Genomic DNA, 17,151 nt, shown 5'->3' on the forward strand with positions numbered 1-17,151 from the left:
GGCAGAGACCAGAGGATGGGAGGAGCTTCCAGGCGAGGAGGCTCGATTGTGATGAACACATGAAGTCCTGGAATGGTAAGGAAGAGCTGGCAGGATGCCGTGTGGCCTCTTGGGAGATGCCCAGCTCCCCAGCAGCATCCAGCACCCCAGGGGTTAAAATGGCTCGGAGCTCCAGGCAGCTTTAGCAGCTCCAGGATGTTTTGCTGGACCAGTGGGACAAACCTGAATGGTCTTGCTGTCCTGTCCCATCCATGCCAGGGGCTTCTTGCCGGAGTATGGGACAGGAGGAAAGAGAATTAACATGTTTCCAAACCGGAAATGTTTGGAATTGAAATGTTTCACGACTAAACCACCTGTTAAATGTCTTCTTCAAAGCCTGGGGCTGGGTGGCACCAGCCTAGACCAGGCTTTGGGGATCCTCAGGGCATCAAAAGCCCCCAGAGGAGTTGACAGCAGTGTCCTACCATGCCCTCTCCCTTTGAGGGTGCCAGGAAAGGCGAACCCCAAGTACTCCTGATGGCCCCCTCTTTGTAGTGGTCCCCTCTTTGTGGCAGTCCCCCTTTTGTGGTGGTACCCTTTCATGGTGGTCCCCATGGTGCAGATGGCTGGGGGTACGGAGGCCCTGCAAGAAGGAGCAAAGGACAGACAGAACACAGGAAAAAGGGACGTGGAAATCCTCTCCGAGGTGGAGGGACAGCCCCTGAGCTCCCTCACGGCCTGCAAAGGGCACGGAAACTGCCTTTGACAATGCCCATCCGAAGCACAGCAGGGACTGGGACCCTGCTGTACATTTCTGGGAGCGCTTGTCCTTGGGGAAACGCCTTTTGGAGGAAATCTTGGGGTTTCTTCCCTCCCGGATGGCCGGGAAGGGCTGACCGGCTGTGAAGCGTTTCCCGCGCGGGAAGCGGAGCTGGGAGCGGGCTCTCCGAGGCTCCCCCGCCCAGACCAGGAGGAGGAGTTAATCCCGGAGCCGAAGAAACCGAAAGTACAGGCGGGGCAGGCAGCGCGATCCTTTCCCGCCCCGTCATGTCCCTGTCCGGCTCCCGCGCCCCGGTCGGTCCAGGAGGGATGCGGGAGGGATGCGGGCGGGACGCGGAGGGGGTTCCGGCCGCTTGAGGGGGTCGAGGTGTCCAGGACACCAGGAAGCCCCTTGGCCCGAGGAGTGGCGATGGGGATGAGAGTTTGGGGTGTCCGCTTCCCGGTTTGGTGGGTGGTGGGGAGGATGGGACTGGTCCCCAATCCAGCCCCCCCGCCCCCGCTAGGAGAGGGAGATAGGAGGCCAGAGGGATGGACCGAAGGGAGGCGGGGGTGGGTGTCAGGGACGATGGTCCCCACCCCACCAGAGTGTCGTCCAGGGGTCTTTAGATGTTTCCTCCGTGTCCCCATCCTTTGATCTGCCCCTCCTCAGCCCTCCCCAGCCCCACAGCCGGGGGGGCTGTTTCCTCTTTGCTAGAGGGAGAGGAAGGGCTCAGCAGGGCCCTGTCCATCCGACCTCATCCGGGTGCACAGGACACCTCTGTCCTGGCCATCACTGGTGGGAAGTGGTTACTCACTGGTTGATACAAGAAGGGTTTTTGGGTCACCTCTCCCCCCAAGATGAGGTTTCAGAAGCTCTTAAAAACACTCCTCAGTGCTCATTCCTCACCCTGCCCCCCTTTCTCTCTCTCCCCAAGCTCCTAGAAGATGACTTCCAGTTCCTCCTTTGCGAGGGCTGCCGGCAGGAATCGCCCAACCTCAAGCTCCTCACCTGCCTCCACACCTTGTGCCTCGGTTGCCTGGGCAAGAATGAGCCCACTGGGCAGTGCCCCGTGTGCTGCACGGCCATCCCACAGGCCAGCGGCATCCCAGACATGGACAACCTGCTCTTCAACAACCTGCAGGCCCGGCTGAGGGTCTACAAGCAGATGGTTGATGGAGTTGACTTGTTTTGCAACAACTGCAGGAAATCAGGGGAGTTCTGGTGCTCTGAGTGCTTCGAATTCCTCTGCACCAAGTGCTTCGAGGCCCACCAGCGCTACCTGAGGTCGGAGAGCCACAGACCCAAGAGGGTGATGGACATCAGGGCAGGGTCTGCAAAAGACTTCCTGCAGGGGATCAGGAGGACAGGGAGCTTGTCCTGTTTCAACCCAGACCACATGAGCCAGCCTGTGAGGTAGGTATGAGAAGGCTTGTCCTCATCTGAGGTCACCCTTGCCATCTCTTTGGGTCCTATGATAGGACCCCCAGAGGGTGGTTGAGCATTGGGACAGGCTCCCCAGGGCAGTGGTCACGGCCCCAAGGCTGCCAGAGCTCAAGGAACACTTGGACAATGCTCTCATGGTGGGATTGTTGGGGTGTCCTGCACGGGGCCTGGAGCTGGACTTTGATGATCCTTGTGGGTCCCTTCCAGCTCCGGAGATGCCATTGCATGAGTCTGTGTGATATGGGATTGGCAGGACCCCAGGAGGAGGGAGGGCAGCAAAGGAGGGTTGAAGGCCCAGCCTTGTGGCCGCCTCTGCAGCTGGTGCAGTGGGGCAAAGCCCCCGGGCCTCAGTTTCCCCTCACCCAGTCCCTCGGGCAGGGGAAATTGTGCCCAGCGCAGCAGAGCGGCTTTTCCCACCCCAATGCCGTGCTGGCTCTGAAGGACGCTCGTGTTCCCTGCCAGCATCTACTGCCAGAGATGTGAGAAGGCGCTGTGCTGCTCGTGCGCGCTGCTGGACAACCAGCACGCACCGTTCTGCGACATCCGCAGCGAGACCCAGCGCAGGCAGGAGGAGCTGAGCTCCATGGAGCGGGAGCTGTGGCGGCGCCGGAGCGGCTTCGAGGCCACCTACGTGTCCCTGCAGGGCGAGGCCGCCCGGCTGGAGGAGGCGCAGCGGGAGATGCGGGAGCTGATCCGGCAGCGCGTGGAGCAGCTGGTGCGGCTGATCCGGCAGGAGGAAGAGGAGCTGTTGGGGCTGGTGGAGGCGCGTCAGGAGCAGGGCCGGCGGGAGCTGGAGCGGGAGCTGCGGCACGTGGAGGGGGTGCTGCGGCGGATGGAGGCGGGCGAGAGGCTGGTGGAGAAGATGAACCTCTACGCCACGGAGCAGGAGGTGATGGACATGCAGCCCTTCATCAAGGGCTCGCTGCAGGAGCTCCAGCGGCTGCAGCCGCCGGCAGCTGGGGACCAAGCGGAGCCTGGGCCCTTTGCCGAGTGCAGGGCCAGGCTGGAGGCGCTGGTGGAGCGCGTCACAGGGCACCCAGGTGAGGAGGCACTTGGGCCAGGTGTGTTGGGGAGGTGGGATCTGAAAGCAGAGATGAAGTGTATAACCCCTGTGTGGACCACATTCTCCATGGGTTTCTCATCTGTTTCAACATCTCAACTGATCCCATTCCCACCCCTGGAGGTGTTCAAGGCCAGGCTGGATGGAGCCCTGAGCAACCTGGTCTAATGGAAAGTGCCCCTGCCCATGGCTCGCAGGTTGGAACTGTTCTGTGATTCCATGATTCTATGAGTTGAGGGAGCCGTGCCCCACTCAGCCTTTGCTCATGCATTGAGCACGCTCCAGCCTCTCCCAGGGATGGGATGTTGTTGTTGCACCCGTCACTTCCAAAGCAAGGGTGTCTCTTGTCCTTGCAGAGTGTGGTGGGTGATCCCCAAACACAGTTGTACTGGGAGAGAATGTAGGGGATCCCCTGAGATGAATCTGCTGTCTCCAGACCTGGGCCATGACCTCCTTGGCTTTCTGTGGGTGTCCACCACTGAGCTTCCCAGGCCAAGCTCATGTGCCATGGATGGTCCATATAGGAGTCGAGGGGTGATGTCCTGGATGGAGCTTGGGGTTTCCTGGAGACAATCTGCCCCCCCCCACCCCCACTACCTGCATCTCCACTGCATGGTAGACACCATGCCTCTGTTTCCCTTCTGCACCTCTCTGAGTCATGCTTTGAGGACCCTTGGAGCCCTGACTATCTCCTCTTGCTTCCTTCATCCCTGCTTCCTGCTACAGGTACCTCCACTTCCCGGCACAACTCCCTGTCTGATGATAGCATTGTGATCCTTGACCTCAAGCATCCCGGGGAGGATTGCCAACCACAAGGAGATCTCCCTGTGGACCTACCAGCCCACAACCAGCCCTGTGCACCTGTGTCAGACCCCTCTGGTGGCAGAGGACACGTGTGTCCAAAACAGGGAGGGGATATGTCCCCCACCCTACCCAAGACTCTTCTGATACAGAGGGAGGAAGAAGCAGAGGAAGACTCAGGCTCAGCCCATGGGGACACTCTGCCTCTTCCCAGGAGCATCCAGGACTCTCTGGCCTCCCTGCAGGAAGGTTTTGGTGGCTGGGCCAGGTCCAACGTGCAGCAGGCGGACAAGTTCCTGAGGATGGGCACTCGCCTCCTGCAAGCTCAGCAGAGGGCAAACAGGCACCTAGTGGCCATGACCCGGGAGATCCGGGCCATGTCCCAGTCCCTGGCCACCATCTCCTCTGCTGTGGGACCCCTGCTGCAGCTTGTGGCCTGCCCACAGAACCCCTCCACTGCAGACATGGACTGGCCATCCCTGCCCTCCAACTTGCTGGACTTATTCCCTTCCAGCAACCCGCAGAAGGATGAACCACCAGTCCCAGCGGCTGCCGTGGCCTTTTCCCCCAGAACACCCCCTCCTGCCACCCCCCCTGCCAGCCCAGCACGCTCCGAGACCCCCAGCCTGGAGTCCGAGTGGGAATGCCCCAAATCAGTGCATCCCACCAGGAGCAAGCGGGGTGGGCAGCCCAGCACGAGGCTGAGGAAGCGGAGGAAGTGAGGGTCTGCAAAGCAGGACGTTTGCCATGGACTGTGGCTGCTTGGAAAACCCTCCAGAGGTCCCTGTGGAGACCTTTAGGGTTCTCTTTCACCTTGCCATGCCAATAAATCCTCCTGGGATGAACAGTGTGTTGTTAGTCTTTTGCTGGGTTTGGAAAGCAGCAGCTCCCCCATGAACTGTGGCGTGGCAATAACTTGCTCAGGAGCAGCATGATTACCACTAATGTTCCTTTTTCTTTCCTTTCCAGCGTGCGGGACCTCCTGGCTGATGGGTCTGGGATGGGTGGGAGGGCAGCAAATCCATATGGGAGAGCTGGAGGGTGGGGGAATGGATGGTGGCTGGGCGGAATGGACCTGTCTCCAGCCCAGCCTGGAGCTGACTCCTGGATTTCAGCCTCAGTAGCATCTCCAGGAGGTGACCCTCCGAGCCACCTGCACCTTCTGCAGATGCTTTTCTTCAAGGCTGCTTGAGCTCTGGCTCTTGGCTGGGACTTTCCAAGATTCCACTGGAATGAGACCAGCCAAGCTGGCAGGGCACAGGGCTGCACGCTCAGGGCAGACTTTGTCCCTTGAAGGCACTTTTCTGGCTCAGGTGCCAACATCTCAGCACAAGACATGCCTCTGCATGCACTGAAACAGCCCTCAGAGGCACAGTGGTTTGCAAGTAATTTCCTGCCCTGCCTTTCTTAAATCCCCCATGCTGCCACAGACTGTGATGGATTTGGTGCCTCCCAACACGTCTCCCACAAGAAGGGCAGAGTCCAATTCAAGTAGAAGCGGCCTTTAACTGGCTCTGTTCTGGTTTCCAGTCTCATAGTGCGTGAAGGACTTGTCCAGCCTCAGAAGTACCTTTGCCTGGGACAAAACCAGGGCTGGGGACCTCCAGGCTGCCTCCTGCGTCCCCAGCCTGGGATCAAAAGGGCTTATCCCTGCCTGCAAGTCCTGCCAAGCCTGGAAGCTTCAAGGATAAACCAAGATAGAGATTATTTATTGCCCCAGCTCAGGAGGAAGAGGTTCCCATCTTATCCTCTGCAGCCGCTGAACAAAACTAAGTTTTCCTGATCTGTGTCAGGCAGAGAGGGAACCTTGACTGATGGGATTGGAGTGGCCACAGCCCAGGAATGAGGATGTGGTGCTGGTGCCCCAGAGCAGCAGAGACCATCGGGGCAAGAGGACTTGATTTGGGCAGGGACAGACCCGTGTGGTCACCTTGTTCAGGTGTGCTTCAGTGGCAAAGTCCATCTCCATCCCTGCCTGCTCACTGGGCTCCTCTTTGCACACTTAGGTGTCCATCTCCACCCCTGCAGAGAGGAGAAAGTGCAAATTGTAATTGTCCTGATGTCTCCGGTGAAGGTGATGAAGGTTGAAGACAATACTGGTGAGTGGAACCCTGCTCAGACCGGCTGTTCAGTGTCCCCCATGACTCCCACCAAGGACAGCCAGCTATAAGACAGGCCAGGGGACAACACTGGGCTGCACGGCTCAGGTAAGTCATGTCTGGAGCGATAAATCCACAGGTAGGCTTTAGGGGGTGTGGGCATCGAGGTGGGGCAGTTTGGAGCACCTCTGTGGATCCCCTGGCCCCATAGTTTGCTTGAGGATGACTCACTTAAGTGAGACAGGCAGCTCCCCACGAGAAGGGTGTTGGCTTGGAGACAAGGAAGAGAGCACCGAGAGGTCCTGTTTGCTCAGGGAGGTGCCAAGAAAGTCTGTCAGCCTGCTCCCTGTGGGAACAACTCAAGTCTTTCTCCTTCAGATGGTTCACAGCTCTCCTGCTGGCAGTTGTCCAGTTTGGATCATGCCAAACCAGTCTGATTAAGCCACGGATGTCACCTAAAATTCACGGGCATCCCACCTGGTTCTCACCTGAGTGTGTGGAAGCAAAGCACTGAGTGTGCCGGCACTCACAAGCAAACATCCTTGTTTGAAGCCTTCCTGGTATCACTTCAGTGCCCAAACTGCTTTTCCTCCTGACCCATAGCCTCAAACCAGGCACGAGGAAGCTTGTAGAGTGATTCATCTGGATCAACCCCACCCTGGAGTATTTTTCCCCCCCGTGGAGGGGACAACCTGCTGCTGAATCATCTCCAGAAGGATTGGGCTGCCCACACACCATGGGGACTGTTTTGCTCCAGGCGAAATCATTCTAATAATTATTAGAAATAGTTGTTATTTCTAATAGCTCTAATTTATTCCTGATAAGGAAATTTTCACACACACGCACACACACACACACACCCCTCCTGCTCCATCGCCCAGCAGCCCTGCTACAGAAGGACCCCCTAATCTGGAGGTGGGAGACACAGGCTGAAGGTGGGACACACCTCTGTGTATCCTAACTGGTTGTTCCCCAAAAAAAAGAGAGGAGGAGGGTTAGCCGCAGTTGGCTGCACAGCAAGCTCAGTATCTCTCCTGTGAACAAGGGACTGAATCCAGCGTCTTGGTAAATCCCACCACAGGGGTTCCACAGGGAACTGGGTCTCTCAGCTGTTTCCAGTTGCCCTGATGGGAGTTGTGCTGAGCATCACCTGGTGGCAGAGCGGCCGTGGGAGAGATGGGCTATAAAACCTCCCTGGGCAGTAGTTACTCCTTGTGCTGGACCCTGGTAGGCAGGATGAGGTCTGGAAGCAGCCTCGGGTTGGCTCTCTTGTGCTGGGTTTTTGGGGAGGTGGCTGCTTACAACCCCCTGGGTGTCTTCAGAGGGGAGGCAGAGCTATGGAGGTACAGAGGGGATCCTTCCCTGGGGCAGCCACGGCCCTTCTCGCAGCCCTGGGCATGGGTGGACGTGTCCCAGCTCCAGGCTATGGCCCCACTGCACCCCGTGGCCGTGCAGTGCCAGGAGGCACAGGTGGTGGTCACGGTGCACAGGGACCTTTTCGGCACCGGGCGCCTGGTCAGGGCTGCGGATCTGAGCCTGGGATCAGCCTCCTGCCCGCCCTTGCTCTGGAGCACCCCTGAAACCACTGTGACCTTTGTGGCCGGGCTGCATGAGTGTGGCAGCACCCTCAGGGTAAGTTGTGGGGGGCTGGATCCTTAAGGGGTCGGGGTGTGGGGGCGGCTGCCTCTTGGCTTGCACCCTGGTGCCTTGGGGTGCTGAGACTGAAAGGATCTGTGGTGTGGTTGGGCTCAGGGAAAAGCTCCAAAGTTTTCCTGGAGGCTGAACACCTCAGTCAAGAGGATCAGGAGCTGTGCTGTGTTGTCTGCGCTTCGGTGAGCAGGAAAGAGGCAGAGAATAAGTTTTTTTCTGATAAATTAAATACAGAGATAGCTAAACGCTCCGGCACTGCTCGTGCTGCTGCTGCCACCTCGAGGGCGGAGCGCAGAACACCTGGTGTTGGGAGCCACTGCTCCTTAAGGATACGTCAGGAAGCATCTGAGTGCTGCTTATGGGATGTAGCATGAAGCTACTTCACCAAAACCTTAAATCTGAAGTGGTCTCTCCCCTGGGAGATGCTTGGAGGGGCCATGAAAATGAGCAAGCGCCCCCCCCCCCCCCCGATACTCTATCCAGCAGATGAAGCCACTCTTTGGTATCCTGGGAGTCAGACCTTCCTGTCTGTTGTTCTAGGGCATGGGAACTATAAAATAAAAGTGAGAATCAGCTAGAGCACACCTGCATCCAGCTCTGCTGCTGACCACAGGCTGTTCTGGGACAGGCTGGAGCAGGCTCCCGTCCCAGAGGATTCCTACATCAGGCTGAGTGCCCCTTGCCTGCCTCCAGCAAAAATGCTGCTGGCTGAGGACCAGAAAAAATATATCAGTGCTGAGTCTCTGGTCTCAAATGTGCAGCTCTGTGTGTGTGGTCAAAGGAACAGGGCTCTTAATGACTGGATAATTGCCTTGCCTTTCCCCAGGTGACCCCTGATTCTCTAATCTACACCACAAGCCTAAATTACAGCCCAGTTCCTCCCAGCAATCACGTTGTCATCCGCACCAGCCCTGCCGTGGTTCCCATCGAGTGCCACTACCCCAGGTGAGCCGAGGCAAGTGAGCACCAAACAGTCCCTTCTGCTGCCACAGAGAACTCAGCTGTGGGCATTTCTCCTCCCCAGGAGGGACAACGTGAGCAGCAGTGGTGTCAGGCCCACGTGGGCACCCTTCCGTTACACCCTGTCCTCTGAGGAGAAGCTGCCCTTCTCCCTGCGCCTCATGACCGGTGAGTTTGGGGTGAGGATCTCGTCTGGTGGCCATGATTCCGCTAGATGGTTCAGTTTTGGGCAGCACCCAGGGCCTTGTGCCCACTGGGGTTTTCCTGGTTGGAAGCAGTGAAGCCCAAACCAGCTTCCCATCCAAGAGTGCCTGGTGACCTCTGTCCTTCCAGATGACTGGAGTGCCGAGAGAGCCTCCACTGTATTTCAACTGGGAGAGGTCCTCCACTTCCAAGCTGGTGTTAATGCAGAGAACCACGTGCCTCTGAGGCTCTTTGTGGACAGCTGTGTGGCCACCCCGACCCTGGACAGGACCTCTTCTCCCCAGTACGCCTTCATTGAATTCAGTGGGTAAGAGCTGGCTGTGCCCTTGCTCAAGAAGGACCTTTCTGCAGGTTTATGGAGATGATATCTGACAGTGGGACCCTGCTGGGCCCTGTGTTTGTGTCCAGGTGCCTGGTGGATGGGCAGCTGGATGATGCCACCTCAACTTTTATAACCCCGAGACCCAGGCAAGATGTGCTTCAGTTTGCAGTAGATGCATTCAAGTTTGCAGGAGACTCCAGCAATCTGGTAAATCATTCTTAAAGCAATTAACTCCCTTTTCTGGGTGAGAGCCTTGCTCCATTAGGAAATTTAAAGTGGTTTTTGTCTAGAATTACATTCCCAAGGTAACTGCCTCATAGCAACACATGAATGAGGTCATCCTGTACCACTGCTGCTGCATCATGGCCCTCTGAGGCAAGGATCAGTTCTGATACTGGTCAAGACAAGCCCTGCTGGTGGGCTTTGTTAGCTGAAATCCTAAGTGGCTTGAAGGAATGGAAGGGGGTTGAGCTGCCCCGGGGAGTTGGTGGTCCTAGTGCTGGAGACCAAAATCTTGGTGTGTGGGAAAGAGATGAAGACACCTGATGGCCAAACCCCTCTGCTCTGCCTGCCCTGCCCAGATCTATGTCACCTGCCACCTGAAGGTCTCCCCAGCTGACCAAGCTCCAGACCCTCTGAACAAGGCCTGTTCCTTCAGCAAAGCCAGCAACCTGTGAGTAGCGGGAACAGCAGCTTGGCCAGGGGTGAAGAGCTCGGGATTCTCTCCTGGTGTGTGTCACCTCACAGGGAGGTGGGCTTGGACACCTGGGTTGGGAGGGTTTGGGTCTCTTCTAACGGACCCCAAAGCACGTGAGGCCTTCCTGCCATAGGGTGGGCTGGTCACCAGGCTCTCTTCCAGATGGGTTCCCGTGGAAGGCACCCAAGGTATCTGTTCCTGCTGTGAGACGAGGAGCTGTGGCTTGGTCAGGCACTCCGGGAGGCTCCATGCTCCTTCCCAACGGCCAGGAGGACGTGTCCGGAGAGAACTGCCCTCCCAGCCCGGTAGGTCCCTTGGTCTATACCAAGCTGGAGCTGCTTCATGACCTGCTGGCTCCTCAGGGCCAGTCCAAGACTTTGGAGAGGTTCAAATGAGTTGGGGTGCTCACAGGTCCTCCCTTTCAGATCCCTCGGTGGGAGAAGCAGATGTTGTGGTTGGACCTCTCCTCATCCACAGCTGGCAGGATCACACAGTGAGGAGGGTCCCTTCACAAGGTAGGGCAAAGACAGGGAAGGAGGATGGTTTGGGGGACAGGTTCTGGCTGTGTCTGTAACCACCTCCTTCCTTCTTCCTAGCTGCAGGTCACCTGTGGATGGTTTTGGGGTTGACTGCAGTTGCTGGGTTGGTCATCCTGATCCTTGCTGTCCTGGGAGCTCTGACTGTCTGCCAGAAACGCAGCAACCCTGTCTGAAAGCTGAAACCAGGGATTTATACTCCCTTCAAGTGATAATTTTTTTTATTGTATAACTGTGAGGGACTTGGTGAGGAGAGGGGAGAAGTCTTCTTTGAGAAGGTGGATCAAATCTTTGTGCTGACTTTAACTTCCTGTTGCTTTGCCTCCCTAATCCCAAATTTATCTTCTCCTCCAGCCATGCAGCTTTGTGCAGCCTTACCCTCCTCCCTGAAGTTCTATCAGAGCACCTCTTTGGGGACTAATGTGAAAAATCCCCACCTAGATGCCCTGTTTGCTCACCTGTAGAGCCATGGAGTTGGGTTTAGTGTCCAAACACTTTTTCTTGGAGCCACTTGGGTCAGCTCCATGCTGGAAACTCCTTACTGAATGAGTGAAGCATTTAATAAAACTTGGACCAGTCTCCTCTTGCCTCAAGCTGTTTTGGGGAGGAAAAGGCAGCTTTGCTGAATGAGGAAGGGAGCACAGTTTGAGGGTCTTTGGGTTTGGCTCTTCTTGGGACAGAGAGAGGCAGGAATTCCAACCCCAGCCCCAAGGACTGTTTACACATAGTTGTATGTAACAAGCCTTGGCTGAAATGTATAAACAGTCCTTGGGGCTGGGGTTGGAATTTCTTCCTCTGCTTCCCCCTCCTCCCTGCTCCAAAAAGGGACTTTCTGGCATGCCTGAGTCACACTTGCCTTTTTTTTTTTTTTTTTTGCCCCCAGTACTGTGGAATTTGGGCTCTTCCGCTCAGCCCAGTGGCCATAATGGCAAGATGTTCATCCCCAAATCCAGGACACCACCTGGTGCTCTCCACAAGCTGGAAGAGGTTCACACTTTAGGCAGTGGTGGAATTGGGCCAGCTGAACATCTTGAGATGCTGTGTTTGTTGTAGGAGGAAAACTGAGGTGCCTGGATTTATGGACACCTGTGAGCAGCTGGGGTTTGCCTACAGCATGGCTGGATTTGCAGAGAGCAGGAGGATTCCTACAGGCCCTTAACCTGCCTTAGGGGACTTGTCTTTGTCATAGAAAGCAGAGGAAAGGGATATTTTGCACAAGCTTGCGTGTCTTGGGGTGTCATCCAGCACCCTGGAGACCCTCAGCCAGATGTCCTGGGATAAATGTCACCTTGCACTCTTTGGCAGAGGATCCCAAGCTGAACTTAAGGTTTCAGGTGACCCAAACCTTCTCCTGGAGAAGAAATGTTTCCTCTTCCCAGGCCACAAGCTGTGACTGCTGAACCTTCTCGTCACCAATTTCTTCTCGATCAAGGTCTTCTCCAGGTGTTTGGGGCCCTCATCATTCCTTGGCACAAGTGCAGGGACTGTCTCTGGTTTGCTGAGACACACTGAGGGACCCTTTAAGTTAACTCCCTTTCCCTGTGCTATTGGGCACAGCCAAAATACCTCCCCTGCTGCCAGGATGGAAGACAAGTAGGAGCCACATCTGATCAATAAGGAAATGGGGGATGGGGAAAAGCACTCTGGCTTTCCAGAGCAGTCATCCAATTCCAGCAGCACCCCCAGCACTGACTGAGGGTTTTGACTTAAAACTGTGTTATAAGGAAAAATGGGATGTGCTTTATATGATGGTGGGACAACACTGGGGTTTGTGCTTTTCCAGTGCCCTGGGACTTTCTGGTCTCTGCCTTTCCCAAAAAATGAGTTCATGCTCTCTCCCAGCTGTGCCAGTCCATGGCTCCCATTCCACGAATCCGATGGGCTGTGCTTGGAATAAAGTTGGGACAGCAGAAATCCCCTTTCTCATAGAGAAACACTCCCTCTTCCCAGAACCTGTCATTATATCTCCCTCTGGTCTTCCCCTCTGCTCATTTGTGCTGCGTAAACACAAGGTGATCCATCCGAGGGATTTATCCTCCTGCTGGGATCGAGCCCTGGGACCCAGAGACCCCCAGAGCTGGAGCTCTCCAGGGTGAGACCAGGCATCTCTTGTGGTCCTTGCAGCCAAGGACTCAACTGAGCAGAGATTCTTCCCCCGGGAGGGGGGCAGCCGCATATTTACTGAATCATCATCGCCTGCGGCAGTTATCTCCCTGACGCAGGAGCTCAGCCTCTGGAATCCCCGGCATTTCCAAGCAACTGCCACTTTCAAGGTATTTTAAACATGGAGAAGTCCTGGGCCCGCTGCAGGCATGGGGCATGGACTCCCAGGGGGAAAGCAGGAGGTTTTACACCAGTCCATACATGTCCCCACGTGTGGGTTTTGGGGATGTTGAGTCAGGCTCAAGCCAATCCCAGGTCCAAACCCGGTGGGATTTCTGCTAGGATTGGCCTGGTCAGCATGTGCTCCCACAACTTTCTGTTTCTCTTCCTTTTCCCAGAACTGGTTCAGCTGTTCCATCTCAAACATCCAGCTCAGGGCATTTCTTCTGTCCCTAAGGTTTGCCAGGGACATCCTGAAAGGTGGTGAGGGATTTGGGGTGTGAAATGGAACACCCCTCCTATGGAGCTGAGGGGATGCTGACAGAGCTCTGGCAGGGAAAAAGGAGTAAAGACACTCAAAAGAAGGGACAGAAAATCCATGATAATAATAATGAGCCTTGTAATAATATATGTAATTAAATAACCCCACAATAATAAGTTTAATAAATAACGAGGCTTGAAAATCTATAAGATTTCTTTTTTAGCAGCTTTCCCTGTTCTCACCAGGCCCCTTTCCCTGAAGGCAACAAAACAAACACGACAGAAAGAGCCAGGGAAGGGCAACAGCGATAAAAATGGTTGGGGCTCTGACTTCACTGCTGAGGCTGAAACAGGGGGTGTTGGGCCCCCACTGAGAACAACCACACTTGTGACAGTGGTGAGGGCTCTGCATCATTGCTGCTGACCTAATCCCCCCATCCTGGCCCTGCTGAGAGCAGGAGGTGCGCAGAGCCCACCTTTGGGATCAAACTGTGAGCACGAGGGCTGTTGGCCCCCCACCGTATCAGCATCTGAGCAGAAAACCAAAGTCCCAGGGGGGCCAGTGGTGCCGGGCTGGGGTGGTCCCCGGGATTTGGGATCATGGACCCTGCTCTCCCCACTGCTGTCACCCCCGCAGCAGCCTTGAAAAGCCCCTTATCACCTTCTAACCTAAACAAGTCACTTTGTACCCGTCTCCCCGTCTCCGGCTTCTGCTGAGTTTTATAAACAACTTCCCCAAAGAGGCTGACGAGGATGTTTGCTCTTGCCTTGGGCAGCCCGGGAACAGGGGGTCCCGGCACCCCGGAAATGACGGGGTCGTGCCTCCCCTCTCCCCGCACCCACGAGGGCTGGCCTTTGGGTGCCATTGGCCCCCAAACAGGAGCCCGGGGGCAGACGGCTCCTGCTCCTGGGGGGATATAAAGGCTGAAGGAGCAGCCCCAGTTCTCTGTGCCAGGGTTTGCTGGAAGAAGGAGGGATGAGACCCGAAAGCAGCTTGCTCCTCTCTCTTCTCTGCTGGGCGGCAGGCGAGGTGGCTGCCTACCCACCCTGGGATTTCTCCTGGGGTGAGCCGGCGAGCCGGGAGGCGCGGGCAGACCCCAGCACCTGGTCCTGGGTGGGGGACTCCCAGTCTCCAGGCACCTACAGGCAGCACCCGGTGATGGTGCAGTGCCAGGAGGCTCAGCTGGTGGTGACGGTGCACAGGGACCTCTTCGGCACCGGCCGCCTGGTCAACGCGGCCGACCTGACGCTGGGGCCGGCGGCGTGCAAGCATTCCTCGCTGAGCCGCGCCCACAACACCGTCACCTTCACCGCCGGCCTCCACGAGTGCGGCAGCACCGTGCAGGTAAGACCTTCTCCCCTGCACCGCTTCCCTCGGTCCCGGCATCCCGTCTGGCTCCCCGCCTCTCCCCGCTCCCGGGGCAGCTCCAGGGGCTGTGCACCGGGCATCCCCTGTGGGGCCGGGGGAGCTCCAGGTGCTGGATGCAGAGCACAGCTGAGGAACAGCCCGGGGGAAGGATGAGCAGGTATTTCCCCCAAACTGGAGCATTCTTCCCTCAGCTGCTTTGCCCATTCAGCGGGAGCCAGGCAGATAGCACAAAGCCATTTCACCCATTTCACCATCAGACCCATTTCACTCATGTTTTACCACGTTAGTTTAACTCACTGAGGACAGAGCAGGGCTCCTTCTCCATGCCCTTTCTCCCCCTTTCTTTGGATTTCCCCAGCATTTCCAGTTGGGAAAGGCTGGATGCATGGCCTGGTGGTGGTGCTGAGGGTGGGGAGTGGCCTCTCCAACGGCATCTCGATGTTTTTGTGCCCAGATCACGCCGGATTCCCTCATTTACCGCACACTGCTCAACTACGACCCCAGCCCTGCCAGCAACCCCGTCATAATCCGCACCAACCCTGCCATCATCCCCATCGAGTGCCACTACCCCAGGTGAGGCCTTCCTGCCCTTGGTGCCCCCACCCTGCTCCTTGGGGATCAGCACGGGGCTGTATCCTGATGCGCAGTGCTCCCTGTCCAGGAGGGAGAACGTGAGCAGCAACGCCATCCGACCCACCTGGGCTCCCTTCAGCTCCACACTGTCGGCAGAGGAGAAGCTGGTGTTCTCCCTGCGGCTCATGAATGGTAGGTAGGAAGCCATACTGACCCGTGGATGGGGATTTCCCACCTTTTCCCAGTGCAAGAGAGCTCCCCAGCACCTCGCTGGGGACTCCGTGGCGAACCCCTCCGCTCCTGCTTTTGGGTTTTGCTCCCATGAGAACCTGGGGACAAGCAGAGCCACCCCCTCTTTGTCATCACCCCATACAGAGGACTGGAGTGCTGAGAGACCCTTCACCGGTTTCCAGCTGGGCGATGTCCTCAACATCCAAGCGGAGGTGGGCACTGAGAGCCACGTGCCGCTGCGGCTGTTCGTGGACAGCTGCGTGGCCGCCCTCAGCCCCGGCGCCGACTCCTCGCCCCACTACACCATCATCGACTTCAACGGGTGAGCCCTGAGGGACGTGCGGGGTATGGGGGGGGATCCACCGGCGTGCTGACCCCCACATCCCATCCAATCCCACCCCAGGTGCCTGGTTGATGGGAGGTTGGACGACACCAGCTCTGCCTTCATCACCCCCCGGCCCCGGGAGGACATGCTGCGCTTCAGAATTGATGTCTTCAGGTTCGCAGGGGACACCAGGAACCTGGTAAGGCTGTGTGTCCCCTGCCAGCCCCAAAGCCAGCAGCTGTCCCCACTGGCAGGTGCCCACCTCTCTCCTTTCCCTCCCCACAGATCTACATCACTTGTCACCTGAAGGTGACCCCGGCAGACCAAACCCCGGACCCCCTGAACAAGGCTTGCTCTTTCAACAAAGCTAGAAACACGTGAGTAGCCACCTTGCCAGGATGGGGCACAGCCAGGAAGGTCCCTACCAGCATTGTCTGGTGACAATTTTCCCACCCTGCTCCAGCTGGGCACCCGTGGAAGGCACCCGGGACATCTGCAGCTGCTGCGAGATGGGCAACTGCGGGTCCTCTGCGCTCTCCCAGAGCCTCAACCCCCTGGACCGATGGCCCGGCCGCCGCTTCCGCCGCCACGACACCAAGGGTAAGGTCCCTGTGGGGACACAGGGGACACCCCAGGGTGCTGGGGACAAGCCTCATCACTCCTTCCTCCCCAGGGAAAGAGGCTGAAGCTGACGTGGTCATCGGCCCCGTGCTGCTCTCGGGGGACCTGGGCACGGGGGGACGGCGGCAGGAGGGTGGTCAGGGTGAGTCCCCACTGGATGTACCCCTGTGACGTGGCCCCAGTGGCAAGCGGTGACACTGCCCTTGATTTTCCAGGCGGGGTGACGGCCGTGCTCGGCGTGGGGACGGTGCTGCTCTGCGTGGTGGCCGGCGTGGGGCTGGCAGCAGCCGTGCTGGCCATCGGCGTGGGCCGCAGGAGGTGTGCCCGTGCTCAGGCCTGAGCGTGGGGCCAGAGCCCAATAAAGCCTGGGAAGGACAAACCGTGTCCGTGGTTCTCCCTCTGTGACAGCATCCCCGGGACGTGGCTGGGAGGGAGCATCCATCCCTGGGACACGGGAGTGCTGGAGCCCCCAGTGCCGGGGGAGGGCCCCAACATCTCCACCTGGGTTTCAACCCTTGCTGAGGCTCAGTTTTGGAAAGGCCCCAATCATGGGGGACGTGGGGGGACAGTTTCCTCACTCTAGAGGAATTCCAGATGGGTTTCCTGGCCTTGTCACTGCTCCTGGGGGAAGGGGGAGCAGAGCAGGGTGCAGGGCCCAGCCTGGAAGATCTCAGTGGTGAGCTAGACTGCACTAGCCCTGCAGGGTTTCAGGAACAGCCTCTACAGACCTCTCAGATGGCATTTAGTGCCTGGGAGCCCCCCCCGCCCCGACAGCTCCATCCCCTTTCCCAGGGATTTATTTCAGCTCCAGCCCCAGCATTTCCATCACTCCAACATCACTTCGGGTCTGGCTCCAGCCCCAGGGCCTTCATGTCCCCTCCAGCCCCGCAATTGCTGTTTCAGGCCCAGCCCCTGCCCTACAACCTTCATTTAACAAA

The 17,151-nt window shown here is 57.5% G+C and overlaps 3 protein-coding genes across 3 annotated transcripts; all 3 read left to right on the forward strand.

Moving 5' to 3' along the window:
- Positions 1 to 934: 934 nt before the first annotated feature.
- Positions 935 to 4,871, forward strand: LOC114060460 (protein PML-like). The gene is made up of 4 exons (XM_027889985.1): positions 935 to 1,053; positions 1,674 to 2,152; positions 2,645 to 3,222; positions 3,963 to 4,871. The coding sequence occupies exons 1-4, from the start codon at positions 1,027 to 1,029 to the stop codon at positions 4,763 to 4,765; spliced, it is 1,887 nt and encodes a 628-aa protein (XP_027745786.1). The 5' UTR covers positions 935 to 1,026; the 3' UTR covers positions 4,766 to 4,871.
- Positions 4,872 to 7,378: 2,507 nt separating this feature from the next.
- LOC114059831 (zona pellucida sperm-binding protein 3-like) lies at positions 7,379 to 11,021 on the forward strand. The gene is made up of 9 exons (XM_027888711.1): positions 7,379 to 7,774; positions 8,619 to 8,737; positions 8,817 to 8,920; positions 9,086 to 9,263; positions 9,365 to 9,485; positions 9,860 to 9,951; positions 10,138 to 10,280; positions 10,401 to 10,490; positions 10,572 to 11,021. The coding sequence occupies exons 1-9, from the start codon at positions 7,379 to 7,381 to the stop codon at positions 10,685 to 10,687; spliced, it is 1,359 nt and encodes a 452-aa protein (XP_027744512.1). The 3' UTR covers positions 10,688 to 11,021.
- A 3,049-nt stretch (positions 11,022 to 14,070) lies between these two features.
- Positions 14,071 to 16,553, forward strand: LOC114060429 (zona pellucida sperm-binding protein 3-like). Its single transcript, XM_027889936.1, has 9 exons — positions 14,071 to 14,439; positions 14,918 to 15,036; positions 15,125 to 15,228; positions 15,412 to 15,589; positions 15,671 to 15,791; positions 15,878 to 15,969; positions 16,056 to 16,192; positions 16,266 to 16,355; positions 16,429 to 16,553. Exons 1-9 carry the CDS (start codon positions 14,071 to 14,073, stop codon positions 16,551 to 16,553), a joined length of 1,335 nt encoding a protein of 444 aa, XP_027745737.1.
- The last annotated feature ends 598 nt before the right edge of the window (positions 16,554 to 17,151 follow it).

Source organism: Empidonax traillii, unplaced genomic scaffold, assembly GCF_003031625.1.
Source record: "Empidonax traillii isolate 1590-97213 ecotype Southwest subspecies unplaced genomic scaffold, ASM303162v1 scaffold12:size2584012, whole genome shotgun sequence".
Classification (NCBI taxonomy): domain Eukaryota; kingdom Metazoa; phylum Chordata; class Aves; order Passeriformes; family Tyrannidae; genus Empidonax; species Empidonax traillii.

Excerpts from the sequence above, each read along its gene's own strand:
- LOC114060460 (XM_027889985.1), top strand. The coding sequence starts at position 1,027 with ATGTCCCTGTCCGGCTCCCGCGCCCCG. Across the intron at positions 1,054-1,673 it reads TGTCCGGCTCCCGCGCCCCG|CTCCTAGAAGATGACTTCCA; the intron begins GTCGGTCCAGGA and ends TCTCTCCCCAAG. Across the intron at positions 3,223-3,962 it reads GCGCGTCACAGGGCACCCAG|CTACAGGTACCTCCACTTCC; the intron begins GTGAGGAGGCAC and ends CCCTGCTTCCTG.
- LOC114060429 (XM_027889936.1), top strand. The coding sequence starts at position 14,071 with ATGAGACCCGAAAGCAGCTTGCTCCTCTCTCTTCTCTGCTGGGCGGCA. Across the intron at positions 15,037-15,124 it reads ATCGAGTGCCACTACCCCAG|GAGGGAGAACGTGAGCAGCA; the intron begins GTGAGGCCTTCC and ends CTCCCTGTCCAG. Across the intron at positions 16,193-16,265 it reads CCGCCGCCACGACACCAAGG|GGAAAGAGGCTGAAGCTGAC; the intron begins GTAAGGTCCCTG and ends CTTCCTCCCCAG.
- LOC114059831 (XM_027888711.1), top strand. The coding sequence starts at position 7,379 with ATGAGGTCTGGAAGCAGCCTCGGGTTGGCTCTCTTGTGCTGGGTTTTT. Across the intron at positions 8,921-9,085 it reads CTCCCTGCGCCTCATGACCG|ATGACTGGAGTGCCGAGAGA; the intron begins GTGAGTTTGGGG and ends CTGTCCTTCCAG. Across the intron at positions 10,281-10,400 it reads AGAACTGCCCTCCCAGCCCG|ATCCCTCGGTGGGAGAAGCA; the intron begins GTAGGTCCCTTG and ends CCTCCCTTTCAG.